Raw genomic sequence first — 27,808 nt, 5'->3', positions numbered from 1 at the left:
GCTTGGTCAGACAGGGCATTGTTGGGTGTTTTCAGGGCCCTTACAGGTAAGGTGCCCAGCACGCGTGCATCAGGGCAAGCTGCTGGTTGTTGGTGCCTGTTTCACCCTCTGCTGTTTCACCAGGGGTGGTCTGGCAGCAGCTGCCACCCCTTTCCACATCCGTTGAGTGCCGAGTCTCGTGGCTCCGACAAAATAAATCCTCCCATCATATAAGTAAATAAATAAGAACAAAGAATGAATTAGTACAACACGATAATAAATACAACCATGAATAAAATGAATCCTCCCATAACTCTCGAGGCTGCCCATGGACAGACAGACCTGGGATGCACCAGCCGGAGGGCAGAGCCGCCTGAAGGTGTTCCCACAGCAGCCCCTCTGTCCACACATGCTCCAGGGGTGAGCCACGCACCCAAGGCACAGGCAGGACAGTGCTCAGCACCAGGGGCAGGGTGAGGATGGTACCCCGCAGGAAGCCGGCTGCGTGCCCATCCTGCACGGGGGGGACTGCACGTCACACCAGTTCTCTTTACCAACAGATTCTGCTTTATTGTTATTCTTTCTTTTCTTTTTACATGATTCTTAGTGCATCATTTCAAATAAACTATCAAACTGTACAAAGGAACCGAGATAAAAGAAGAGGTGGCAGAGTTGGGCAGAGGTTTTCAGTGTCATGAACCATCATGGAAAAGAGGAGTCCACAGGCTCTCAAAGGCTGAAAGTCCAAATAAATCTCACTTACTTTGTTTAAAAATATGCTGCAAAATATAAACAATGAATGACTGTAATTAGCAGCTACAAGATCCTTCAAAACTGGAACTTGATTACTGTGAATGCACCTTAGGGGGAAAGAAAAGCAACCCGAGATACAGGACCAACCCAGACAGTGGGATGAATAAATAGAGTGAGAGGGGACAGTCATGGCATTGAAATGCAGAGGGATCACTTCTAGCACAACAGTAAATCATTGGACCACAGGCAGCAGAAAGGAACAGAAACACAATTCCCCACAGTACAGCATGTGCATGGCAGGATGGAGGAGGTACAATGTCGGTGGGAGCTGCAGCTGCTCCTGCACACTGGGGCTCGGCCCCAGCGCTGCCTTGAACCCAACGTGGCGAGGCCAGGGAGGTAATGAGCAGCCCCTGGAGCAGGCAGGAAAGAGAGCAGCATCTCACAGCAAAGCCAGGGGCACTTCCAACTGAGTAGAAAACGAGGTGGGCGGCTGTGGAGAGATACACAGGCTACTGCAGGTTGTAAAACATCCTGCTGGGCTGCGCAGACCCTCCATGGTCCCGACTATCCTCCCCAGGCAGCTCGCCTTCACTCGCACTCTGAGCTTAAAAACCCACTGTAAAGTTTCCTTATATATATATATGTATATATATTTATATATATTCATATGTATATATATATATAACAAGGACAATGTGACAGAGGGCACTTGAGGCCCCTCCTGCCACGGGCAGGTGCCATTCCCACATGCACTGGGTCAGTGATCAACCTGTGGCCTCTGTCCTGCTGGTCGCTGCTCCTCAGGGCAAGAGACAGGCTCGGTGGCTGCTCCTCGAGGCAAGGGACAGGCTCGGTGGCTGCTCTGCTGCTGATGGCACAAACCAGCACCTTGTCTGAGCTTCCTGCACTGCTGGGAACTGTGACCATGGGCTGGTGGGGACTCCAGGGAGAGGAAGAGGAGGAAGAGGAGAGAGCAGGTGAAGAGCAGAGCACCCTGGCCCTTGGAGAAGCAACACATGCCCTCGCTGCACAGGCTGCGGGAGGAGGGAGAGGAAAGCCACTGGTGCTGCTGGGGATGAAGAGGAGATGACGTGTCTGTGACACTGAAATGCCAGAGCATGGCCAGGGAGTGTCAACTAAAGCTTCTCTGCTTTCCTTCACTAGAGCAGTCCCCGTGCTGCACGGGGCTCTGGCTCTGCTGAGGGAATTCCTCACGTGGAGTTGTGCTCATCGCTGCAGTCCGGGAGCGCAGAGCGGCGCCGGCTTATCCCCCTGTGCTCCTGCTTAAGTGTTCTGCTCTACCAGGTCCTTCTCTGCCTTAGAGCCCACAGACACGTGCCCTTGGCTCAGGGAAGGGCTGGAGTGTGTCTTCCGCAAGGCCAAGTCATCAGCTTCCACCTTGAAGAAACTGGTTTCAATTCTCTCCAGGTCATCAGTCCCGACTTTTATCTTCATGCAGAGCAGGTTGATGTACGTCTCATAGCGGCTCTTCTGCGGGGGAAAAGGGAACAGAGAGCCTGGGCATGGGGACAGGCCCTGTCACACAGGGAGAGCAGAGCCAATGCCATCTGGTCCTGCAGGAAACCCACCTGACCCCACTCCTCACACCCAGCAAGTGCTGTTTAACCACAGCACGGGGCCTGGTCTGTGCAAAGCCTGCAAAGACTCATCAACCCATCGTGGAAACAGCTGGGGAGAAAGGGGAGGGCTGTGCAAGACTCTCCAGGTGCTCTTATTGGTCTTGGCTGCCACTCTGTGTAAGGCTGATACTGGAGGCAAAAGCAGGCCCAGAGCTCTGCTCCTTCCTGATGCAGGAGTTCCCCTTGATTGAGTCAAATACTTCCACCTGCCGTTGTTTCTGTCCAGTCAGTCAGTTATCACTGCTGAGTTGTGCCCTCATTGCTTCCCACAGAGCACAGCACAAAGGTAGACATCCCCTCTCTGCCTGGCATCTTTCTGTTGAGGTCAGATGGGACCCCTTTTTACGGACCTGTGTACTGCTCCTCCTCTCGCCAGCACCTGAGGGGCAGCCTGTGCTCGCTTCCTTGTCAGCACAGAGAAACAAGCATTTCTAGAGCACATCTCATAAGCCAGATGAGAGGAACTGTGCTCTGGAAGGGCCAACTTCACCTTGCAGACTGAAAAGGCAGCCTAGGGAAAATGCTTAGGTGAAGCTTCTCTGCAGGGATTCAAAACCAGGTGTGTGGAAATGAGGAGGCAACAGCCAGCAGCTGTTTGGAAGGCAGGTACAAAGACAAGGGAACCAGAAGGTGTGGCTCTGGAGAGTCGGGCTGGGCTTACACAAAGGTATGGTGCAGCCCTGGTGTGCAGGGCTGAGGTGTTTCCATCCTTGAAGAATTCTGAGCCTCAGCCTCAAAATGGCACACTTGGCCTGGGCTGCTACTGGGAACAAACCAAGCTCCTGCTGGAAGCAGGACTGGAGGCCTCCACCAGTCCCTTCCCACTGACAGTTCTGTAGCAGGAAGCACACCTTGTGCACAACCATCACTGGAAGAAAATATCCCATTTCTCCCACAATTTAATGCCTCTTAGCCTTTACAGAGAGCTTAAACTCAGCTATGTGCATCCTCACAGAGTCTGTAGTCAGCTGTGACGCTGCTTTTGGCTTCACTTACAGAAACAGTTGCAGCAAAACAAGATTAATTCTCCCAGGGATTCCCTGAGCTGTTTGTTAATGGTGCTGAAAAAGACTGGTGCACACTGAGAGCTGAACCACTTTCCTGCTTGGAACCTGAGGAAATGTCAAGTTTTGTCACAGTAAAGGAAGGGTTTATTTCTGTTATCAGTTCTCCCCTCCTGTGCTTAGAAACCACTTCTGTGATTCCCTTTCCCAGCTTCAGTGCAGAGCAGCAAGGCTTGCTGCTGCCTCAAGTCATCCAGTCAGCTCAGGAGCACTCATCCTGCCCTCTCCCTTCATGCTCTCCCAGGCTCATAGCATACACTCGCCCGCTCTGAGTTCTCCTCTATAAGCCAAGGTTCATTTATCACAGAAAACATTAAAGCTCTTTTACCTCAAATATTAGGTAATGTTCTTTGAGCCTGTACTCCTCAGCCTCTTTTGACTTGAGGCTCTTCTCTACAGGGTGTAATTTATGCTCTGCTAATTCGTCTGTGATCTGCTTCATCTTATTTTCATGGGACCTCAGCTGCTCCTCCTGCCGAGAGAAGGGTGTCAGGTCATACAACACAGCAGTGGGGCAGGAATCACACAGTAGCAGTGGGGCAGGTATCACAGCATCAGAGTGGGTGAGGTGTTACACAGTAGGAGCCTGTGGGGTGTCAGGGTGGGAGTGCAGCACCGTGTGTTCAGCCTCAGCCCTGGCTCCACAGCCAAAGGTGTGCAGCACATTTGCAAATCCATCTGATAATGACAGTGGAAACACAGGTACCTGGGGAAGATCAACAGTCCTGGTGAGTGCCAAGACGGGGTTTCTCTGGGCCCTGTGCTGCTTTAGCAGCGTGAGCACACCGTGCTCTGCATCCTGCATCAACCAGGCACAGCCAGGAGCTGCTCACTCTTTGCTTTGCTAAGATACAAGTGCCCTCCCCATCTGGGTTCTGAGAAAAGCAGTGTCAGCCCACATCAGAGAGCTGTGTCTCTGCCCTGACATTTCAGGCTGTCCTCCCCTTTGCTGGGAGCCAGTGGCAGCAGGTCCCTGCTTTCTGGAGGTGTGAAGGCCCATTGGGCTTCCCTGGACAAAAGCTACTCTTTGGGTGGCAGCTGCCCATTGCTCTCGGTTAGCTGAGCCTCAGGCAGCCATGGTCTGCACCATGTCCCCCTGCTCCCAGAAAACCTTCTGCACTGAGTGGGACTCAGACTTCCCCTTTGTCTGTGGATTTTCAGCTTGAGAAACAACAGAGTGCCTCATCTGAGTGCCATGTTATAAAAACTGTAGCCAGCTGTTGGGCTCTGTGGCATCAGCTGCTTCAGAAAAGTGGTGGGATGGGATGGGCAAAGAGCAATAACTGAGGCAGAACCATCAGACATGCAGGCAGATGTGTGTGCATAGGGCTGCTTTACAGCCACAGCAAAGGAAGCCTCAGCCACACACCAGGATTTGCCACGGCCCATCCAAGCTCCAGTCCCCTGTTCCTGCCCTGAGCACCTGAGTGTGTCCATCAGGCAGGAGCTGGGGGCTGCAGAGGGGCCTGAGCTGTGTGCTGAGGGGCTGGCAGAGCACTGGGCACCTCTCCAGAGCCCCTTCTCCCACCTCACCTGGCACAGCTTGGTCATGGATGAAGGCAGGAGTGGGCGGCAGAACTTCTTCATGGAGCAGATGGCAGCTGGGAAGGCTGGGGCAGAGAAAATGGCAGCAACAAGGTTGATTCGCAGGATCCAGGAGAGCATTTCTTCCTTACTCCTGTTACGGAGGAGGGGAGAAGAGAGGGGGTGTCTGGTAAATGCTCCTGGCTCAGCCCTTGGGTTTTCTCAGGAGAAACATGGTGGCCTTGCTTTGTAGCCATTTCTGTGACACTCAGTGCTGTGAACAGAGGCAGACACTGGCTATTTGCTCCTCTACAGTGCCCTAAGCACTTGAGGGCTGTGATCTGTCTCTTGAAGCCCTGGCAGTCCTGCCCTCCTCAACTCTGACAGCATTCCCTGAGGAGCTGGGGAGAGGCAGCATGGTGGCAAGGCCCAAGGACATCCTGCTCTTTGGAGAGCACGAGCCACGTGACAGAGGCCCCACACAGCAGGCTGGAACCCTCATGTGTGTCACTTGTGGGACACTGACCAGGGTTCCTCACTGAATCTGTTCAGGCACTGCTTCCCCTGGCCTTCAGGAGGGCTTTCACTGTACAAGTTCAGATGTTAAGCTTTAGCTTGACTTTAGCTCCCCAGCCCAGCCTAAAGACACTGTCACTTATCTTGGCCAGACAGATGACTGAGTCCCACCTGACACTTATCAGCAGAGAAACTTTCTCCTGCAGTGGACTAAGGATGGAAGGAGATACAGCCTCCCTTAGGCCTAAAGCCTTAAGGCTTCCTTAACGAGCTTTAGGGAGTTTCCCATCGAAAGCTGACCAGGAGAACTCTCAGCTCCTTAGGTCAATGCATCCTAAAGATTTCCTCCTTTCCACTGAGTGCCAGAAGAAGTTGGTGAGTGGAGCCCTGTACTCAGCTCCTTACACCGCAGCCCCTCCTGAGAAGGGACCTCTGGGGCCAATGGGCAGTTACCACGATGGATGGCCAAGCCCTTTGCACATCCCCATAGCCCTCGCCTCAGCCCTTCTCCCTGGGGTGTCCTTGGGGCCTGCTGGGGCTGGGGCTGCCCCTGGGCCCTGCACCACAGCAGGACTTACGGGGCCTGGAAGAGGAAGACTCTCCAGTCAGCTGTCTTCAGCTTGAGCACGTTGGACTTCTTGCTGTAGTCAGAGGCTTTGGTGGCTAAGGCGTGGTGCACACGGATGGCGTTTTTCAGATCCACTTCAGAGAGGTCTTTGTCAGGTTTATATTCATCCTGCCAACAGGAACGTTAATTGGATAATGACAACAGTAACATTTGAGGGCTACTTTAATGAGCCTGCCTCTCTCTCTGTGCTATAATCACAGAGCAGGAGCAGCTCTGCTTTGTGCACTAAACGCTCCGAGCTGATAATGATAATAATTAACACCTGGCAACTTCTTCCATTACTAAGTTCACTGTGAAGATGTGAAGCGGGAGATGAAAAGTTTTAAATGTAATTTTCAATAGTTATCTCCAGCATGGCCCACGCCTGAGGCTCTGGGGGAAGGCACAAGTCAGGGCCAGGGCTCTGCAGAGCTCAGGCTGTGCTGAAGCTCCCAGCCGTGGGCAGGCTGTGGTGAGCACTGGCCCCGCTGCTGCCCTGGCACAGGACCCGGGCTCAGGCTTTGCACTGCCTCTGCAGCCCTGGGACAGCAACATTCCACAGCCAGCCAGCCTCCTTGCAGCTCTGGGGCTCACTGGGCATTCCACAGCCAGCCCCAGCCTCCCTGCAGCCCTGGGGCTCACTGGGCATCCCTCAGCCAGCCCCAGCCTCCTTGCAACTCTGGGGCTCACTGGGCATTCCACAGCCAGCCCCAGCCTCCCTGCAGCCCTGGGGCTCACTGGGCATCCCCCAGCCAGCCCCAGCCTCCTTACAGCTCTGGGGCTCACTGGGCATTCCACAGACAGCCCCAGCCTCCCTGCAGCTCTGTGGCTCACTAGGCATCACTCAGCCAGCCCCAGCCTCCCTGTAGCCCTGGCGCTCACTGGGCATCCCTCAGCCAGCCCCAGCCTCCTTGCAGCTCTGGGGCTCACTGGGCATTCCACAGACAGCCTCAGCCTTCCTGCAGCCCTGGGGCTCACTGGGCATTCCACAGCCAGCCCCAGCCTCCCTGCAGCCCTGGGGCTCACTGGGCATCCCTCAGCCAGCCCCAGCCTCCCTGCAGCCCTGGGGCTCACTGGGTATTCCATAGCCAGCCCCAGCCTCCCTGCAGCCCTGGGGCTCACTGGGCATTCCACAGACAGCCCCAGCCTCCCTGCAGCCCTGGGGCTCACTGGGCATCCCTCAGCCAGCCCCAGCCTCCCTGCGGCTCTGGGGCTCATTTGGTGAGGAAAAGGAACGACTGGGTACTTTTCATTGTGTTAGTGATGTTGGTGCCATGGCACAGGCCTGCCTGCGTAGGCAGGGGCACAGCCTGCAGGACCACTTGCCCCCTTTCCAGTACTCCCACACAAACACACCTTGTACCTCCCCTCTATCCCCCTCAGCACCCCTCCATGTGCAGCCATGAAGGGTGATGATCCCTGTTCACAGAGGTGAAGTTGCTACAGGCCCTGGAGTGAGTCAATGCCCAGGGCAGATCAGTGCACGGCAGAGATGCCCCCAGCTCCCATATCTGCATTTCTTCCTTCAGCCTGTGCTGCATCCCTTTGGGGATCAAGCAGTTGCTCCAGTAGCCTGTGCTGGAACACACTGCTCCAGCAATTAGCACTGGCCAATCAGTGACATGTGGCTTCTCCACATCAGTGGGTTCATGACTGACATCTACCTGTCCACCCACTTTCTACACATCTCCCAGGGCCTCTCTCCTCCTGCTCCTTTTCTCTCTCACTCTTATTTCTACTCAACCTACCTCCTAAATCAAACTGAGTAGTTTCCTATCAAACTCACTGTAATTTCCTACCAAAGCCTAGACCCTTGGTTTGGTTTGGGTGAAGAACAGGAACAGGGTGAACCTGTGCTGCATGGTCTGAAGTCAGTACTTTCTTCTTTCTCCCCTTTACATCAGAAAATGTTTACCCAATGATTCGTGCTCAAGCCAGGCTCTGCCTTTCCTCTGCAGGCAGCTGGGAGGCTGGCCCAGCGCTTCCTCCCGCTGCCTGCAGCTCTTGTTCTGCAGCCACCCCACAAGCAAGACTCTGCACTAAGGACCCACCAGGCAGGTGGATGTTTATCCACTCTGCTGCGGTGCTGGGAATGTTTGGAAGTGGCAGCGCAAGGACTTTGTCTTCGTGGTCTCATCCTTCTGTCCTGCCTCTGCAAGCCTGACAGGCACAGACTCCAGTCAAGCCCAGCCCAAGGAATCCTCTGAAAAGGACCATACACAGCCTGGCAGCAGCTCAGAACCAAAACCCCTCTTTGCCCAAATCCTTTGCCCAAACATTCCTCAGGTTCATTTTTGTTGTTGTTCCAAATGCTACTTCCTTGGGGCACCCTTGGCAGCTCCAGTCCCTCCTGCTAATTACACATCAGTCATGGCTGTTATTTATCAGACTTTCATAACCTTGCCAAATCTCAGCTGCTCTGCTGCCTCAGTCCCTGTCTCTAAACAAAGCCCTCAGTCTCTTAAACATTTGCTCCTGAAGGTCATCTAGGTAACAACATCAGTCTTCCAACTGCCACATCAGTCTCATCTTCACTCTCTTCCTAAATTCTGAACACCTAGAACTAACATCAGGAACCATGCTAATGTAACAGTCTGATTATGTCACCTTATATCAGCAGCCTGTTAGTGTAACACCCTGGTTACTGCTGCTAACCTCACACAGCAAAGAAACCCAGCCCCTCTACCCCACCAGCAACAGTGACACTCAGTGTTGGCTCCACAGCTCCTTCTAGTGCAGCCCAAGCAGTCAAGAAAATCTTCAGTAAACTGGATTTTGGTCCAGTACAGGAGGAAAATTCTGTCCTCAAAGTGTGTTTTGTTCCAAATACATAAGCCCCCAACAGACTCATCACAGGAGACATGCTCGAGATGTCCTTGGTGAAAAAATCAGTTAGAGCCAAATCAGTTAGAGTCAAGTCAGCTAGAGCCAAATCAGTTAGATCCAAATGGTTCCCGTGCTTTTGCTGAAATTGCATTGTTTTTCCATAGGAAAACTGTCACAAAATGAAAAGTTAAACCCTTGGGAATCACCCATGGTCAGCACCAGGACCCCTCAGTGGGCTCCACAGGGAGACTTGCAATGAGGCAAGAAACTGAGAGGAAGAAGCCACTGGCTTGAAGAACACCACACTTGGAGGGCTGGAGAAGATCTGGGCTCTCATGAATGGTGCAGCTTCCCTCAGCCTCAGGACAGTGGCAAGTCTGTAAAAACCCCACTTGGCTAACAGTAGCCCATACTCCAAATTACCATGTGCTGCTGCCAGATCTGTGTTGGCTTTGTGACATGTGCCGTAGGACCTGGGGAAACACAGGAATCATTGGGGTGTGCTGCGAGCTTTGAGTCATCATTCCGTGCTGCCCTCGGGATCTTTCTGCCTTTCTTATATAATCCAGTGTTTGTTTACCCTCATTGCTCTGGAGATAATGCTGCAGCACACAGGAGCACGGACCCATGGGGAGGGCTGCTCCAGCAAGGTGAGTTCAGCGGGTTGCTGCACAGTGTGTGCTGCTGAGGTGGTTCAGACCCAGTTCAGTGGGTTATGTGCTGCTGCTGTGTGATGAGCAGACATTTGGCATTCCTAGCTGGCTGGCACTGACATTCCAGTGAGCCCCTATCCAGGCTCCTTGGGCTTTCTCACAGGAGACTGGCCTTGGAAACCCTCCTGGCATCCAAGAACCATGAAAGGCAGAGAGCTGGCTGCTGTAGTGTGCAGGGAAGCCCTTCCATGGGGACTGTGCCTCCCACGAGGACCTGGGAATTATGCTGGTGGTGACTAGAGGTGGTTGCAGAACAAAAGAGATGAAGAGAGGCAGAGAAGGCCACTTGGCAACCCAGGGAAGGACCCAGCTCAGCAAGGTCCTGAAGGAGAAGAGAAGCTTTAAGCACGGTCCCTACCAGACCCAGTGAAGCTGCTCATAATCAGAGCTATGCCAGCAAGTAAAACAATAGGCAGGATAAGACTGGTCTGATGCTTCACCTCTACAGCTTCCTATTGCATGTCTCACCAACATCCTATTTCACCCATTCCACATCATTTGTTCTCTCATCCTCCCCAAACTGCTCCTGCTTCCTAGGACACTTCTGCAGAAAGCTTGCCTCAGTGTTCCCTCTGTCATACTTGTTCCTGTATGGCCCTCATTGGAGGCTGTGAATAGTGCCCTTAGCACAAATGACTGCATCTCCCAGCTCTGTGTACTGGTCTCTGGAGGAGCTCTGTGGATGTCCCATGTATGCATTAGGACATGGATTCCCCTCTACTTGCACCTATAGGTCTCCTGCTTAGGACAGCTTTGGAGACAGCATCAAACAGCAAACAGGACAGCTGACCATGGTTACCTTTTGCAAATAAAGGACAGTCCCTTTCAGCACAGCATAAAATTTCTTCCAACCTCTTCTTCCTCTGGGAGCTAAAAAAAGGAAGAACATTGGGTTACACACGTCTGCTTCTGCCAGCGCTGCTTGATTTTCATGTTTCTGTCAAAACCATCCCTTGTCCTGACCCACTACAGCTGTGCACTGCTGCCCACACCTTGTACACCTCCAAGGGATTGCTCACAAGCGGCCTGTCTGCAGGGATGTGTGTGAGAGACGTGGGCTGGGAGATGCAGCCTCCCAGCAGGAACACAAGCAGGTCAAAGCCAGACGTGAGCTGGCACCAGTGGACACAGGCAACAAGTCTCTGTTCCTCCACACCCAGGTTCATGTTCCTTGGACAGAATGCTGGGAGGAGCAGAGACATTCCCTGAGCTCCCCTGCTTCAGATGAGTTAGGCAGACATACCCTGGGTAAGGCAGCTCCACTGAGGAGGGAGCATTGAGGCAGTCTGGGACAGAGAGCTTGCTGGAAACTGGAGAGGGGTGGGAGATGAGGGCAGCTGATCCTGCAGGCACAGGGAAAGTGCTGGAAGCAAGGGAGGCCTTAGGTGGTAATCTCTACTCAGGACTTTTAATCAGCTGCAATGACTGGACCAATCCTACCAATTAGCCAAGGGGGTTATATCCAAGGTTTCCTTAATCTCTCCTCTTTAGCAGTTCCCAGGTACGTATTCCTTTAGCTCTCCTATAATCCCATATGCTGACAGCAGAGCTATGAGCCATCCTGTTGCCCACCCAGCACACAGCAGCTGCTTCCAGTATGAAGCAGAAGGTTACAGGAACGAAGCTGTGAAGACCAGACTGTCCTCAAGGTCAGGGCTGGGGTGGACAACTGCTGTGGCACCTACTCAGAGTGTGGGGTTCAGGATTAGGCATGTGAACAGGATGGAAGATCAGGTCTGTGTGGGACAGGCACTTGGCAGCGAGAAGGGAGGACTGAGGCCTCCTGGAAATATTCATGTCCACAAATGCCTCAAAACACCCTCGTTTCCCTGTGTCCTGGGGATCCCTCTGTGCTCCCTGGGGCACAGGCTAGAGCAGGGCTCTGGGGCTGCCTGGGGCACATCTCCTGTCCCCCGCCACGTACTTCTCTTCCCGTCCATGTCTGCGTGGGTTTTGCGTGTGAGGACACCGTGCTTGTAGGTGACTGCGTTCAGAGCCTGGGGGATGTCCAGGAAGGGGTTGCTGCTGTCCACAATCCTCGTCACCTTCTTCGCGCTGGCTCCGAATTTGTCGTCTACCAGCTCCGAGAGGGACTTCCTCAGCTCGTCCTCATCGCTTGGAAACAAAGCCAGAGAAGAGATTGAGTGGAAGGCACATGCCATGGCTCAGTGTGCCCTGTCTGCTCTGGGTTGAATGGGAGTTATTTATTACAAGACTAGTCAGAGAAAGAAAAGGAAAGAGGTACAGGGACTGTAACGTACAGGGAGTGCCAGAGGTGATGATCTGGCCATAGCTGGGAGGAGTGTGGGTGTCAGGAAACACTCCCAGTGGTCCCACTGTGAGGGTACTCAAAACAGAGCTTAAAAAGGTCTTTTGCTGAAGACCAGGTGTACTGAGTCTTCTCAGCCTCTGAGAGACAGTCCCTGGGGCCTCCTAGGTACTGAAGGAACTTGAGAAATGTCCTCTGAACCTCTGAGGAGCAAAAGCTCTGCAGACATTAGGGAGACAGGACACTTGATCAAAAAACCACAGGCCCTAGGATAGGTTTTACACCAGCTCTCCCTTTATGTCCTCAGGGTGGGCCAACAGAGAGCAAGAAATTATGGCCTTTCCCAAAAAAAACTGCTTCTCCTCACAGATCTCCTGGTTCTGAGCCCTGGACAGCAAGGGCTTAGCAGCTTGGGGAAGTGTCTACACCAAGCTGGCCTCCTCCTGCTTGGAGCAACATCTGCTCTGGTGCATACAAACTAGAAGTTGTGTGAGAAATTATATTTCCCAGTGTCCCTGGGACACTAAGGAGGGACAGCAAACAGGACATCTCTGTCCTGTGTGATATGTGTCAATGGTGTGGGCAGTCACTTTAGCTTGCAGATTAGATTGAGGCCAAACTTCAGCTGAGGAGTGAGCCAGGGCTGAATCCAGCAGCTGGGAGGTGTGCAGTAGAACACCACACTCTCTCAGCTGCAGCATGCAGATGGCCATGGCATCAGGCACCTCTTGGAAGAGAAGGATGAGTTCTCAGCCCTCAGCACCCACAGGAGTCCTGGGGCTCAGGCAGAGTCCAGACAAATACCCCTGGGTGGGGAGTTAGTGGGGCTCAGTTCCCTGAGCTGCCCCAGAGGAAACCCTCTGAGCTCCTCTGGCTGATGGGATACTGGCCCTGTACCCACCTCTCCGGTGGGCTTTGGGAGAAAGGGCATTTCCTTCCCTGAGACAAGGAGGCAGAGGCAAGCAGGGAGAAGGCCTTGCCCGTGCAGGGTTACAGTCAGTGCCGTGGCTCTGGAGGAAAACCACGTCCTGCACGTCAGGGAGCATCTGTCCTACTGCAGAGCAGCCCAGAGGCCTATCGTGTTGCAGCCTGTCCAGCTGCAGCCGGGCAGGACACCCTGCAGCAGGACAGGTCCCGGGGGCAGCGAGGAGACACGAGGGCAGGGCTGGCTGCTGGCTGCAGCGGGGCGCGATGTGCCCGGGCAGGGAGCGGGGGCTGGCGGCCGTTGTGTAACCAGCACATCCACCTCTGCACGGATGCTTTTACATAAAGCTCACACCAGCACCTTCTGCCGAGCTGCAGAGCTCCCTCTCCTGCCTGCTGAGCAGAGCTGAGCCAAGGCAACAGACGTCTGAGGGGAGGGGAGGGGAGGAGAGAGAGGAGGGGAGGAATCACTGTGTTATCTTGAGGCCCCAGGTCTGTCATGGGCAGCGGTGGGGAGGTGTCAGGGATGGGGAGCACAGAGCTCCCCTCGCTGAGCGGGGGCAGGAGCAGAGCAGGGGAAGAGCAGGGCTGGCTGAGGAAGGTGTTGTGTGAACCTGTCATGAGGGTGGCCATGCTAGCTGCTCCCACACTTGTTTCTGGGTAAGAAGAAATGGTGATCTGGATGAGTGCCCCTCATCGAGTCTGTGGGTGACATAAAAGTGAGAAGTAGAGCGACAGAGGCGTCAGGGAATGCGGCAGCTCTGCAGAAAGGCCCCAGGACTGGGGAAGAGCAGGAGAGGAAGCAGGCAGCCTGCCCTGGCAGGAACAGAGGCCAGGGGCTCTGGGCTGTGTAACAGCGGCACAGTGAGGAGGCAGAGAGAACTGATGGCCCTCCTCTGCTCTGCACTCTGCATCACATCTCAACAGAGCAAACGGTGCTGGGCTCCCAGCACAGCAAAAGGCAACAAGGTGGACAGAGCTCAGCAGAGGCCACCAAGCTGTCCAGGGGCTGGAGCACTTGCGATGTAAGAAGTGGGAACTGGACTTGTTTAACCTGGAGAGGAGATGCCTTTGGGGGACCTCACAGCAGCCTTGCAACGTGTGAGGAGGTCATGAAGGGGACAAAGCCAGGCTCTTCACCATGGGGCACAGCAGGAGGACAAGAGACAGGGGGCACAAGTCAAAACAACAGCAGTTTCCAGTGGATAAGAAAAACAAGTCTCCCTCAGAACAATAGGCACAGGTTCATGGATCCATAGGGGCTGTCAGTTCTCTGCCCAGGAGGTTTTCAGGATCAAGCTGAACAAAGCCTTAGCATCCTGCTCTGAATTCAGTGTTGCTCATCCACAGAGGAGGAAGCTGGACTGGAGATCTCACCAGGTCCCATCCCACCTGAGTGATTCTCTGAAACTACCTTCAGAACAAACTATGTGGAAGAGATGGAAAGTCTCAGTGACCAAAAAATCCCAGATGTTGTGCAAGATCTCCAAAGCATCTGGAGAAGGACCAGCATTTTATAGGTGCAATAGTTAATAAGAGGACACTCCCTTCTTGATCAGGCTTGTGGACCCACTGACACCAGCCTCCCCATCTGCTTTTGGGTCTAAGCCATAAATGAAGCCTACAGGAGGGTCTTCAGTGCTTAAAGGCTTGGCAGGAAATGTTCTGGGTGCTTCTGGACCTAAAAACATGACTCAAGACCTGTCAGCTACTTTGAAAGACACACCATCTCCCACATGCTTAAGGCATACTTACATGGCCCACTCCAGCTTCTCGTTCTTGATGGAGTTATACAGGGTCTGAAAGAAGAACATGGCATTAACTGTGTCTCTCCTGGAAGACAGGTCTGGGTTGTGGAGACCATCTCCTCCACACCCTGTCTGTGTTCCTGGAGGGATACCTTCCTTGCTGAACTCTCCTGAAGAAGTATTCACCAGTGAGCAGGATGACTTTGTGTGCCATGCCAGGTATTGGACTGGGCACATCAGAGCAGAGGGCTCTGGCAACCAGCCTTGCTCAGGAGCCTGTCTATGACATTTGTGGCTAATTCTGGGTGTTGTGCCTAGTCCTGAGTGAATTCTGGCCTACACAAAGCTGGTAAAAGACTCTGGGGTGTGCCAAGACACCTCCACTGTCTCGACTAGCGGAAAGGGACAGTGGAGGCTTGAAGGCTGCTCTGAGAAGCAGGGGAGGGATGAATGACCTTGGGGGTCTGCCCTTCCAGTTCCTCCTGTGGAAAATTCCAGTGGTTTCCTGGGGAGCTGGGAAACAATCAGGAATGGGTGAGGAGAGCAGAACGTGGAGGTGGCCCTGACACATGGGAGTGAGGGCAGAGGAAAGTATCAGTGCCACATGGTTGTACTTGGGTGTAGGAGGTGTCTTGTTCTATGCATTGTCTGCTGCATCATCAAACTACCTGGGGAGGGGGGAAATCCCTGGTATGCCCTGAGGACCCATGTGCCACCAACCTGGATGGGAACAGGCCTCTGGTGTCTCACTGCAGTTCAGCAGGAGCCATCCACGGGGGTTACAGTTCTTCTAACGAAACCATTGTGCACTGGGAAACACTGGTACAATGGCTCAGAGCATCCCAGCAGGACTGGGTGGCACTGCAGCAATAATGACAGTACCCTGCTGTCTACTTATACCCCATTACCTTCAGCAAATCCTTTGCAAAGTCCTTGCCATCGTTCAGCCCATCCAGGTTTGCTATGAACTGTTGGCACGACATCTTTTTGCCAATGTTCTGCAAGGCAAAGCAGCAGCTTGTTAAACTTCTAGAGAGTCTTGACTTTAATGTCTTTCAAAGAACAATCTTATGTGCAGTGGTGAAGCCTGGGCCTGCCCCAAGAGCTCCAAGTAGAAAGGTCTTCTGTTCTGATTTTCTTTTGGGCTCTTTGCTTTACTTGCTCACACCAGCACCCAAACCTTTCAAATAACCTCTTTGTAAATGCTGGGGACAAAACATTCAAAAACAACCTCTCCAGCTCTTGCTCCAAACTTTATAGATGATCACACCTCTGGTCTGCAGGTTGGTCCTGGTACAGAGGCTGTGTCTCAGCACTCAAGACAAGCATTCAGACTGTCTAGAAGCTGCAGCTCTTGGATGGGTCTCCAAGCCTGCCATGTGGGAAACTGTTCAGGAGTCTCATAGCACAGAGGAAAGATAGTGTCTCCAGTGCCATGTCATACTGTAGCCTTCATACTCTCAAGTCCCCAGGGTCAGACCCTGTGGTGACATCACATGGAGTGGATAACGGAGTCAGTGAGGTGAGCAGGAGTTGCCACCATGGGTCTTCAGGATCCCCACCGTACCCTGACATGGGGTGGGCTTTGCATCAAGGTATTGACAACAATGGCCAGCCAGGAGGACATAGAAGGATGACCAAGAACAGCAGAGCCAGGGCCCTGCTTAGGAACTCAGTGAGGAAGAAGAAGGGCCTCACTGGCTCACTGGGTGGGGATGGAGCTGCAGATGATATAGGAAGTGCCCTGAGGGGCCAGATGTGTCCTCTGGGCTAGAAAATAACCTCTTGAAAGAGACTGACACCAGAAACCCCTGCCCATAAACACGCACAACAGATGAGCTGGAGGCTTCTCCCCAGGTGAAAGCATCAGCAATAAGTAAGGCCTCAGGATCAGCCTGCAACATGCCCATCCCACACCTGTGTGTGCAGACCCTCTCTCTGGCTGCACAGGGAGCAAGAGCTGCCCTGAGACTCTTAATCACTGCTCCTGTTGGTGCCAGCTCTAGGTGAGCTGCCACCCTTAAGAAATCAAGAGGAATAAAGCACTGCTGCAAACCCACAGCAGTGCCCAGGGACATGGTGCCATCTTTGCTCTCCCATGGCCAGACCCATGGCTGGAGACTCCTGCCACCCCTGCTCAGTGGTTGCACTGCCAGCAGAATTGCTGTGGGGAATCCTGCAGACATGCTAGGTATCTTTCAGCAGAAGGCAGAAAGATTGGTGTGCCTGCTGGCTGGTGAATTACAGCCAAAGAAAAAAGCAACAAGGCATCAGCACAGCGTCATGGGGAAGGAGAGTGAGAAAGCACATCAGAAAATGCAGTCACAAGCCTCCACGAGGGAGGTGGCCTGGAGATGAGGGAGCTGTGTTACCCCAGACCCTGAGGCATAAAATTACTTTGCACACAGAGAAGGTGACTGCCTCTACCCCAGCACTGAGGCAGGAAAGCAGAGTGCACAGCACAGGGCTCTGCCTGCACAGATCTCGCTGCAGTGATCCAGCAGCAAACACAGAGGCCAATGCATTGTGAGAGGACACAAGTTACCAGCCTCACAGGCCCTTCTTTGGGTTTGTCGTGCATTGCATCCAGGATATGTACTAATCCCAGGGCAAGGCTTCCTTTTCATTCTGTGATCTATCTCCTTTTCTCTTGCAAGAAGAGCTCTTGAGGTCCAAGTGAGACAGCAGCCACACTGTGGAAAAGCAGCTAATTGCTGAGCAATTGAGAAAGATGAAAACATACCCTTTGTCTGACAACCAGAAGAGGGGATGAGAAAGCTCGAGTAACGATGCTAATACTGTGAATCAGTTTGAGGGATGAGGTTGCCCAAGCACTGCAGTGTCAGGGGCAGGACTCAGGCTGTGTGGCAGCAGGATTGAGTGCGGGATGCTGGGGTGGCTCAGGTGCAATACAACCTCAAGTCGACAATATCTTAACCCTTGGAGCTTGCTGCTTTGAGAAGTGGGCTGGAACACAAAGCCCTGCAACTGCCTCCAAATCACCAGCAGCTGAAGAGAGAAAACAAAACAAAACCCCCACTCCAGGACAAGGACTTTGCAGCTTCACTTGATGGACACTTGCAAAGAAGCAGCTCCGTGGCCACAAGTGCCTCATTACCAACAGCACCAGCCATTGCCTGAGCCTTCACACATCTCAACAGTGTTTAGCAAGTCTGGGGAATTCCAGGAGCAATTCTGGACAAACCCAGCATGGCCAGGTGCAAGTCTCAGGTTTGAAAGGCAACCTCATTACTGTTAAGCATGGACTCAGTTTCTGTGACAGTCACTGCTGGAACAGGGGAGCAGCCCATTCCAGAGACACTGCTGTAGGGAACTGCCCCTTCACAGAGATACATCAACCACCCTTTCCTAACCACAGGGATTTCCCACTCCATGGGAATGCACAGGAAAACAACAAGACACACACGATATTGAAAAGGGGGAATGAAATCAAAAGTGATATGCAGTGTCATGACAGCATCTGCAACAAAAAGGGGTGAGAGGCCAAGCCACACGGCCCCAAGTACGATGCAGTTTATGGAGGTTTCTTGACACAAGGAGAATTTCATGTGATGCATATCAGCTGCTGATGGGTCACCAAGTAGGGAAGGACATTGCACAACCACGGAGGAACCCAGACAGAAATCCCTGCTAGTTTTTAACACAGAATAAAAACAAGTCAAATGCCAGTGCTTTGAAGCAAAACACCAGAATGACTGCACTTACCACCTGGTAAAGGGTTAAAGAGCAGAAAGAGAGGTTCCAGGAGCAGAAGAAAGGAAGGGGGGGGAAAAAAAAAGGAGGAGAAGGAGAAAAAGAAATTCATGTTACACATGTGGAAAAGTAAAGGGGAGATTCTTCAAAGAAAAGCTCAGACACTTCTACAGTTGCTGGAAAGCAAGTTCTTTTCCCTTGCCTAGTATCCTGGGCTCAGCTAGGACAGAGGTAAGCTGACACAGGGCTGTGGTTGGGATTTAAGGTGACAATAACATTGTTAACACACTGATATTACAGTTGCTGCCGAGCAGTGCTTACCCTAGCTGAGGGACTTTTCCCCTGCTCTGCCAGCAAGGAAGGCCACACGGAGCTGGGTGAGAGCATGGCCAGGACAAGTGACTCCAACCAGACCTGAACTTCTTAAAGTGTTCTTGTCTCAACCCAGCTTGGGTTCTACTCCTTTTGCCCAGTTCCTGTCCCTGTGTCACCCAGGGTGGCTGCCTGTGTGTGGCTGCTGGAGGGGGCCAAACCACGACACCTCAGCAGCATGAGACGGTTCCTTCTCACCAGGTCTCTCAGCCAGCTTGTCAATGACAAACAGAAACAGTGAGGCTTTAGAGGTTTAGGGGTTCTTTTGCCTTGTCAATAATTTCTACCTTCCCAGAGACATTAAAAGCCCTGCCCCAGATGAGATTGTTTTGGAGCTGCACAGTTGGTCTCCTGCCACAACACTGCTTTTGCAGGAAACTCTTTGATGAAAACATCTCTCAGCTCCCACCATTTTGGCTGAAGGACAAATGCTTTAGGATGGATGCTTTGTGAGAGCCTCCCAGAAGTGAGCCCACTGCTGTCCCACTGTGTGCAGAGACACTGTGCCTGGATATGCTACAGCCATGGGATGGACCCAGAGGCCATTTTAGTGCTGGCTATGGGCTGCCTGTTCCCCAGGGTGAGGCACAGCAGCTGCAGGCAGCTTGGTGCAAACCACAGTGCACATCTGGAAAGGATGCTCCTGCAGAGACCAGCCCTTCCCCTCACTGACTGCTGTGTTCAGCCCTGGTCCCTGTGCTGAAGGCCATGTCTCTGATGCAATGATGAGGAGGGTGTCCCAGCTGGACTGTCAGGATGGCACTGGTGAAGCTGGTGGCCTTTGCATCTTTGCCCTCCCAGGTAAAGAGTGAGCACTCATGTAGTGTCCTCTTCCCACCTCCCCAGGAAAAGGCTCCTTTCAAAGGTGATTGTAAACCAGTAAGCAAAAATAAGAGCTATGTTATGGCCTACTGTCCCCTCATGAACAGGCTAATGAGGAAATCAGGGCAAGCCTCTGCAGAGGCACAACAAATAGTTACCAGCTGGAGGCAGAAGAGGACTGATGCTACAGCCTGGGAATCGTGGGCTTGTGGGGCAGGAAAAGGGCTTCACATGAGCAGGCTGCTACAAAAAGCCATACCCCCAATTCCCCTCCATCTTCACACAAGGTCTGGGGAGTCTGGGGCTCCAGGTCTGAGCTCTCAGAGGAGCTATGAGAGAACGTATTTCAGTCACCTGAGACTTGAGGAGCCCTCCTACCCCTGGAAAGGGGGCACAGCTCCCTGAGGCCCACAGCCACACTGTACTTGCACTACAGGGCTGGAGAACAGTGGGGAGATCTGGGCTCACAGTGCCACAGCCTCCCACAGCTCTGGGTAGAGTCCACGTGTGCTCCCAGGTGTAGGTTCCATCAGGGCTCTTCAAGGGCTCACAATGCCCCACTGCTGTCCCCTATGCCCAGTCCCAGCTCCTGTCTGCAGTTATTTTTCCTCCCACTCTGCTCTCTACACTCCACTTGATGTTTTAGCAACAAATACAACTTATGTCACCTGAGAGAGCCTCTGAAAGGTAGAGAGAGAACTTCTTAACAGCCTCTGCTCACCCTGCCCTTCATCCAGAGGCCTCTCTGACATGAAACTCTCCAGTGGCTGGCTGTTACTATCCAGTGGCTTAGGAGAAAGGAGCAGCTGGGATTTACTTCATGTTTTAGGGAGGAAAGATCAAACCTAGACCCATATGAAACCACTGTCTCTCTTACAGCAGGTCCTGAGATTAGAGGAGCCTCAGATGTCGGCCCTGCAACTGGTGCTGCTGTTTGACAGCCCACAGAGACTGGTGCTGAAAACCTCTCCACAACAGCTCCTGGGCAGAAAGCTGCACTGCCTGTATAAGATAACTGATATCAGCAGGAGACGTACCTCTGGCTTGAGTGTGGAGTGATTGTCCCCATGTTTGGGCCTGGCAACCAAAATCCACCCTCTGTGTCAACCTATCTCCATTTTTCAGCAACACACCTTCCATAAAGGGACAGACCTCTACACTGGGAAGGGAAAAAAAGAAGGGTGCATCCCCCAGTACTACTTACATGGCCATGAAGGTCTGTGTTCAGCAGCATCAGGGCACAGGTAAGAGTATGAATCCCATCTGAAACACACAGCAGACAGCCACGATCACTCCCCCTCCCACACAGCTCCAGGGTGTGCTGTCTTGGCAAACCATTGCCCACCCACAGCAAAACTAAGGTCAGTTGCTATATCTGGGCACCTTGAGGAACAAATACCTGTTTCCTTCAAAAAAAGCAAAGATATCTTCTTGTACAGTTTGCCTGTTCCTGAGACAATCACTGGGGAATTGGCTTTAAAGCAGTTTTGCCAACAGCATTCTAAAGGCCAGGCCTTCTGCTGAGCCTTCCTCCATACCCAGACCCTCAGATCCTGAGCTGGCTCTCCTGAGGGGGCTGCACAGCACCCAGTGCCCTCCCCAGGCAAGGACAATCAGCAGGGCAGCAGCCCAGAGTCAGGGAGAAGCAGCAGCCTCGCTTGCCCAGTGGCAGCTCTTGAGGCCCAGCTGTGCCTCAGGGCGAAGTTTTACACGCTGTCTCTGTGCCACATGTGCACTGTGAGCGTGCAAAGGACATCAGGGCCAGGGCAGCCCGCAGTACCTTCGGACGTGCTCTCCTCTGGGTTGCACTGGCAGTACCGCCGGGAGAAGTGGATCAGCACCCGCTCCCGCTCCTGTGTCTCCCCCATCAGCGGGAACGCCTTCAGGAACGTCCTGCAGACAGAAAGGGATGCTTAAAGACATCCTGCTGTGTTGGGTTGCAGTGGAGCTGTTTCTGCTGGGTAGCATCCATGCTGAGGAGGGAGATGGAAGGGGGGAACTCGGAGCAGCTAGGAAAGCCTGTGCTCCCCTGGGCCCCTGCAGGTGCAATGCAGAGGCTGCCTATGGAGCCAGCTCTGAGCTGTGCAGGGAAACACGCTGCCAGGTGAGAGCTGACCCACCTATGGCTTGATGGCACCAGGAGGGGGTCTCTGTCCCAAGGGAAGAAGTTGCTCCCACTCGCTCTGGTTTTGTACAGGAATGCTGCTCTCCACCACGGGGAAGCAGGTTGTGGGCTCTCCCTGCCTAAGCCCACTTTTGGTGGCACTACCAAACGTGACACCAAAGCAAAGATTAAACAGCAACCTGGAGTTGCCCCAAGCCCCTGCTGCTACCCCACGGGCAGCCCCCACAGCGTGGGGGAGGCTGGAGGAAGAACCCCCCACACTGCTCCGCTCCACAGGCAGTGCCATGGCCCAGCTCACCTCAGTGCTTTGTCAAGGGTCAGGCCCGTGAAGTCAAAGAAGCTGAGATACTCCTCTGCTACCAACTTGCTAAATTCGTTACTGTAATTAAAAGAGGAAGCAGTCAGCCCTTTCATCAGGGATGAAGACACTGCCTACAGGAGGAACAGCAGACTGCTGCCTCCAGGCCAGCCCAACACCCAGCTAGACCCTGCAGACACGATCCCAGACCCAGGGGGACTCTCTCTGAGTTTGGAATGCTGCTGGAAGACCTCAAAAGGGCTTTAGCATGCCCACAGCCTAGCACTGCAGCCACCAGACATAGACACGTGGGAATGAGGGATGTGGGTCCCCACTGCACCCCTCTGCATGGAGGAGGCCATAAAGATATTCTGCTGGCCGTGTCCCCGCTGCCACCCCAGCTCCCCCTACAGAGCCCTCTGCAGCCCCCTCCTCACTTCTTCCCGAGCTGCCGGGCCACGTCGCAGCGCTTGAAGCCCTCAAGGTTGTAGAGGCGCTTGGCCAGCCTCTTGGCAGCCTCCCCGTCCGCCCGGCAGCCGTTGGCCAGCGTGTCCGTGCTGCCCTGGTCCAGCTGCTCCGTGCTGCCCAGCTCCGAGTCCGAGTCTGACAGCGCGTCCTTCAGGCTGGCGTCACTGCATGAGACAAGCAGCAGCATCACTGGGCAAGGCCCACAGCAGATGCCTGGCTGGGATGTCTCCTTGTCTTAACCAAAACAAAAAGAAATGAAGAACCACCCAGAGGTTTGGGCCCTGGAGACTGGCCCCACTCCTTTTCACTCCAGGGTAAAAGAAATGCTATGATTTAATGTGAAATGTGTAGAGAAAGATTTAAGAGAAGGTGACTTCCCCCTGAAAAGCGAGGCCGGACCTGTTCAAAGCAAGTAGCCCAAGAACCTCCCTGAGCTTCCTCTCTCCCCACTGGTTCAGCCACACATGCTGAAATCTTCCAGGGCCGTGAACACTTGGGGATCTCGGGGATGGACGGTGTGCTTTTCACGTCAGATTACTCACTGAGGCTGGGACGCTGCCCTTGCACAGACGGTGCCAATGGGACTAGCAGCAGACCTGCTGTCCCTGGCAGGCTGCTCCTCTCCCAGCTGCCTGCTGGCACGGTGGCTGGCAGCTCCCACAGCCACCATGCAGGCAAGGCTCTATCCCTTTACTTCCTGGCCCAAGGGCAGTTATGTCACCTACTCACACACTTTGGGCAGGGTGCTCTCTGAACCTGGCTGCTCATCACTTGGCTTGCTCACACAAGGAAGTGCCCTGCAGATGAGCTGCTTCCTCCCAGGAAGCATCCCCAGAGGGGATGAGGGTTCAGTCTGAGCTGGCCCAGAGGATGAAGTCTCTGCTGATCTCTTCACCATCTGCAGAAGAACCTCTGGGGAGGCCTCTACAGGGGCCCTCAGTCCTAAGTGAACTCTCAAGGTTTCTCTGCACCTCAGAGCAGGTTTGGGAGTGTGCCTGATTGCCTCCAGCCTGCCACAGGCTCCTGCACTTGCCAGGCAGACAAGGCAGTGTTTCAGCCAGTGGAGCCCCAGCTCTGCCTGCTGTAAGAACAGAGGGGATGTGTGAGCAGCTGGGTGAGTGCTAGTGCCCTCCAGGGCAAACACGAACAGCAAGTGCTGAGCCTTGGCTTTTACTGGGCTTGAAGTGCTGCTCCAGGACTCTGCAGCTGAGGGTCCTGGATCTGGGAACAAGGAAAACTCAGATATAGGCCTGCTGGGGACCAGCTGGTTTAATGCCATGAGACCTGGGTTCCCAACTGCAGTCTGAAACTACAGGTTGCAGAGTTTTTCCCTGTTTGGCCTCTCTGCCACGACAAAGCGCAGCAAAGCAAGCATGAGGGGGAAAAAAAGCAGCTCCACAAGGAGCCCTTGGTCAAGGAATCCTCATTTTGCCTTACCTGATGGAGTTAATGACCTTGGTGGCATCTTCCTCCGACCCTTCCATGTGGAACCCATTTGGGATACTCTTCAAGGACAACCTGCTCAGCACATTCTCTGACCTGCTGCTGGTAATCGAGTGCCTGAGAGGGCTCCCAAAATCCCCCTCCATTGGCTTTGCTGCTGCCTGCTCTTGCTTATCAGCAGCCATGTGGTGAAGGGCTTCTCTCTGCTGGGCTACCAGTTTCTGCTCCAAGAGCTCTGGGCTTTCCTTAACCCGTTGCTGGATCAATGGGGTGAGTGGGGCCTCAAAGCTGACACAGCTATCTGTCTCGTCTGTGAGAGAGAGGACGTCCAAGGAGTCCAAGCTGCTGTAGTATGTACCCTTCATAAGGTCAGACTCAACAATCCTCTCAAAGGTCGAGCTGAACCCATCCCTGATGTCTTTGAACTGAAAATGTTCCTTGTCATCCTCACTGCAGCTCAACTTGGCATCTCCAGAAGCAAACCTGGACCAAAAGAGGAAATGCAGAAAATGCTGTCAAGGTAATTGCTTGCACTGTTCCACTTGGAGCTAGAGGCAAGGGAAGAGGCAGAAGTGGATGCTATAATTGCAGGCCCTTGAGACCTTTCTGTGGTATAACATGCTTGGTTTCCAATTTCATTACAAGCTTCTGGAGCTGAAAAAGGCAGAGTTTTATGATGCACAATCCCAGGGAGCAAGCCAACCCTTAATTGGTCATGCCCCAGTAAAAAGTCAGACCCCTGAGCCGGAGACATTTGCACCCGACACCTGCCACCGGCTCCACTGCCAGAATGGATTTAATCTGCAGGTCAGCTCTGCCTTCAAGGCCCCCAGTTATGGTGACTTCAAAACCATAGAAACCCTTAAGATCAAGGCCATTTCATCTAACTGAAGATGCTGGCAGCAAATGTCCTTGATTCCTTTTTCAGTGGAGAAAAAGCAAAAGCTTTTAGGGAGCAACTAATACGCCATAACTTCAGCCTTTTTTTGTTAGATGAGGCACCCTAGAAGCGTGAGGCAGCCTACAAAGGGTTTTCTCTCCAGCCAGAGGGTTGTGAGAGCTGATGGACACTCACCCAGGCAGGGGAGGCTCCATGCTGCTTTACAACTAGGCTGTGGGATTCAGGCACAGCTTTAGGAGCCGTGAGATGCATGTACCTGGAGGTATAGTGGCATGCAAACCGATGCCAGGGGATAAACCAGAAGGGGTGGGAAGGGATTCAGCTAATGCAAACTGCAGTAAGCTCTGGTTTTATTTCCTTGACTGCTTTAGCAACCGTTTCCTACCCAGACACATGACCTGCCTTCAGCTGGGCAATCCTGGCTTCTTCCTCCAGCTCCACCACAGAGCTGATGACTTTTTTCCACTGTAATTCTCCACTGGTTCAGTGGGAAGAGCAAGACTCAACACCTTCTTGGGAAGTACTTTAAGAACCAGGGACAAAATACAAGTAGCAATATGTGGATTTGTTGGTGATTTGCTCTCCGAGAATGAATAGCTGACTGCTCATTGGCAAAACACAAGGAGAGAGGCAGAGAAACCCCAGGTTATCCTCCATCCAGGATGGGCCATAAGGGAAACATCCCCAGGCTGTCATACTTGCTCTGAGTTATCTCAGGTAACTCTGCTGCAGACGAAGCTCCAGTTTGCAAGTGGGACACCCCCAAAGCGAGCACAACCAGCACCCTGAGATGCCCAAAGCTTCTCCTTCACTCCAGTGCTTCTGTGGGCAGATATTGCTTCTAAACACAGCTTTTCTGCATTTGTAACAGGAAAAGGCAGCATCAGGAGCCCAGAGAGAATCACGGAATGGTTGGAGTCGGAAAGGACCTCTAAAGATCATCCAGTCCCAGCCCTCTTGCTAAAGCAGGTTCCCCTTACTCAGGGGTCACAGGAACATGTCCAGGTGGGTTTGGAAACCTCAGAAGGAGCCTCCACACCCTCCCTGGGCAGCCTGGGCCAGGGCTCCCTCACCTCAGCATCAAAGGACTTTCTCCTCCTGTGCCAGGGGCACTTTTTGTGTTTCAGCTTTTGCCCATTACCCCTTGTCCTGGCACTGGACAACACAGAAAAAAGGGCTGCTCCATTCCCTTGACATACACTCTTCAAATACTTATAAGTATTAATGAGATCCCCCTTCAGTCTCCTCCAGACTAAACAGCCCCAGTTCCTGCAGCCTTTCCTCAGAAGGAAGATGATCCAGTCCCCTGATCATCTTGGCCCTGCACTGGCCTCTCTCCAGCAGTTCCCTGTCCCTCTTGAGCTGGGGAGCCCAGAACTGGACCACAGGACTTCAGATGAGGCCTCAGCAGAGTGAAAAAAGCCACAGTCAGACATGGAAGCAGCTGCAGCTTCTTACACTGATGAGTTACACACGGAGCAAAGCAACTCCAACCAAGGACACTGGAGAAACAGCACACGTCAGCCAGCCCCGAGCCAAGGCTGCCACAGCTTCGCACTCACCCGAGCAGCTCCTCCGGCTCGTCGGCGCTCAGCGCTTCCGCGGAGCCCAGCACGCTGTGCCACCGCTCCTTGCCGAGGGCCTGCCCAGGTACCCGCTGCCCGGGGCCGCCCCTCGGCCCCGCGTCCTCACCGCCGGCGCCGGGCTCGTCCCGCTGCGGCCCCGCGTCCTGCTCCGCGCCCAGCCCGTTGGGCAGCGCCGGGGGGGTCTCGCTGCCGCTGCTGGGTCCCGCTTCTGGCTCGGGCTGCTCCGAGGGTCCCGTTCCCGGCTCGGGCTGCTCCGGGGGGGGCTCACTGCCGCCGTCCGGCCCCGCTCCGCGCTGGGGCTGCTTCGGGGGGGTCTCGCTGCCGCTGCCGGGTCCCGCTGCCCGCTCGGGCTGCTCCGGGGGTCCCGCTCCCGGCTCGGGCAGCCCCGGGGGGGTCTCGCTGCCGCCGCCCGGCCCCGCTCCCGGCTCGGGCAGCCCCGGGGGGGTCTCGCTGCCGCCGCCCGGCCCCGCTCTCCGCTCGGGCAGCCCCTCGCCCGGCTCCGCCGCCGCTTCCAGAGGTCGGTCGGGCCGGCCCCCGCGCTCCCCCTCCGCTCCCGGGGAGGGCCGAGCGTGGTCCCGGGGGCCGTCTCTCCCGCTGGCAGGCCCCGGGCTTTGGCTGAGCTGCTCGTCCCCGGGCGGCGGCGAGCCCGAGGAATGCGGCTCGCAGCCGTCTGCGCCCGGCCGCGGCGACGGGCTGCTGCGGCTCATGACCGGCTCCCTGCCCGCGCTCAGCTCAGGCTCCGCACTACCTGCGACAGAAAAGAGACCCCGTCACAGGCACCCAGGGAAACGTGCAGGCTCAGGAGAGCAGCGGGGCAAAGCAGAACACGGGAAAATGCCCCCCACTCCTCTCGACTCCTTCCACTGTAAAAGCAAGGAAAGGCCATACTGGGGCTTACTGCTTTTGCAAAGTGTAGTGCTTGTAATTCAGCACAGGGACACCCAGAGAGTTAAATCCGCCACGGTGGGCCCAGGCGCCCACCTCCTGCTGCTGCTCCATGACCCCCAGACAGCCGCAGCCTCACACACAGGGGACTTCCCCAGAAGGGCCACTGGTGCCCCAGCCGTGGCCTGGGGACACGAACATGGCACAGCTGCTTCTCCCAGGCTGGATACAGGGGTCTCCTCTGCCCACCAGAAATGGGGGATAGGTGTGATTGATTTATTTTTTAACACTTCAAAGCAGCTGTGATGAGTCAACCTGTCTGATTGTCCCTGCTGATGCTGCATTTCTGCAGGGCTTCTTGCCTGCCAGAATAACGCTTCTCCTTTCCTGACACACGAGTGCTGCTGAGGGGGGCTGTGTGTTGCCAGCTAAGGCTCTGGCAAAAGCATCCTCCTTGTATATACCCCCGGATGCTCTCTCTGGAGGGCAAGGGAAGGATGCTGTACTGCACCAAGTCATCTTGTGATTGAAAGGCAGCTGGTTGGCAAACATGCCCATTGATGCAAAGTTTGCAAGTCTTACAGGCACTGCTCTCAGCCATGGGCTGTAGCAGGCCTGTGCAAGCTTC

The 27,808-nt window shown here is 54.1% G+C and overlaps 1 protein-coding gene across 1 annotated transcript; it reads right to left on the bottom strand.

Moving 5' to 3' along the window:
* Positions 1-1,854: 1,854 nt before the first annotated feature.
* On the bottom strand, positions 1,855-27,002 carry PSD2 (pleckstrin and Sec7 domain containing 2). Its single transcript, XM_062002788.1, has 16 exons — positions 26,766-27,002; positions 26,272-26,645; positions 23,803-24,291; positions 22,335-22,529; positions 21,898-21,978; positions 21,255-21,367; positions 20,679-20,737; positions 18,293-18,295; positions 15,475-15,564; positions 14,574-14,617; positions 11,550-11,740; positions 10,425-10,495; positions 6,058-6,215; positions 4,973-5,117; positions 3,768-3,911; positions 1,855-2,226 (listed from the first exon to the last, which is right to left on the bottom strand). Exons 1-16 carry the CDS (start codon positions 27,000-27,002, stop codon positions 2,020-2,022), a joined length of 2,601 nt encoding a protein of 866 aa, XP_061858772.1. The 3' UTR covers positions 1,855-2,019.
* Positions 27,003-27,808: the final 806 nt, after the last annotated feature.

Source organism: Colius striatus, chromosome 9, assembly GCF_028858725.1.
Source record: "Colius striatus isolate bColStr4 chromosome 9, bColStr4.1.hap1, whole genome shotgun sequence".
NCBI lineage: Eukaryota > Metazoa > Chordata > Aves > Coliiformes > Coliidae > Colius > Colius striatus.
This window is presented reverse-complemented; position numbering and strand designations above follow the sequence as displayed.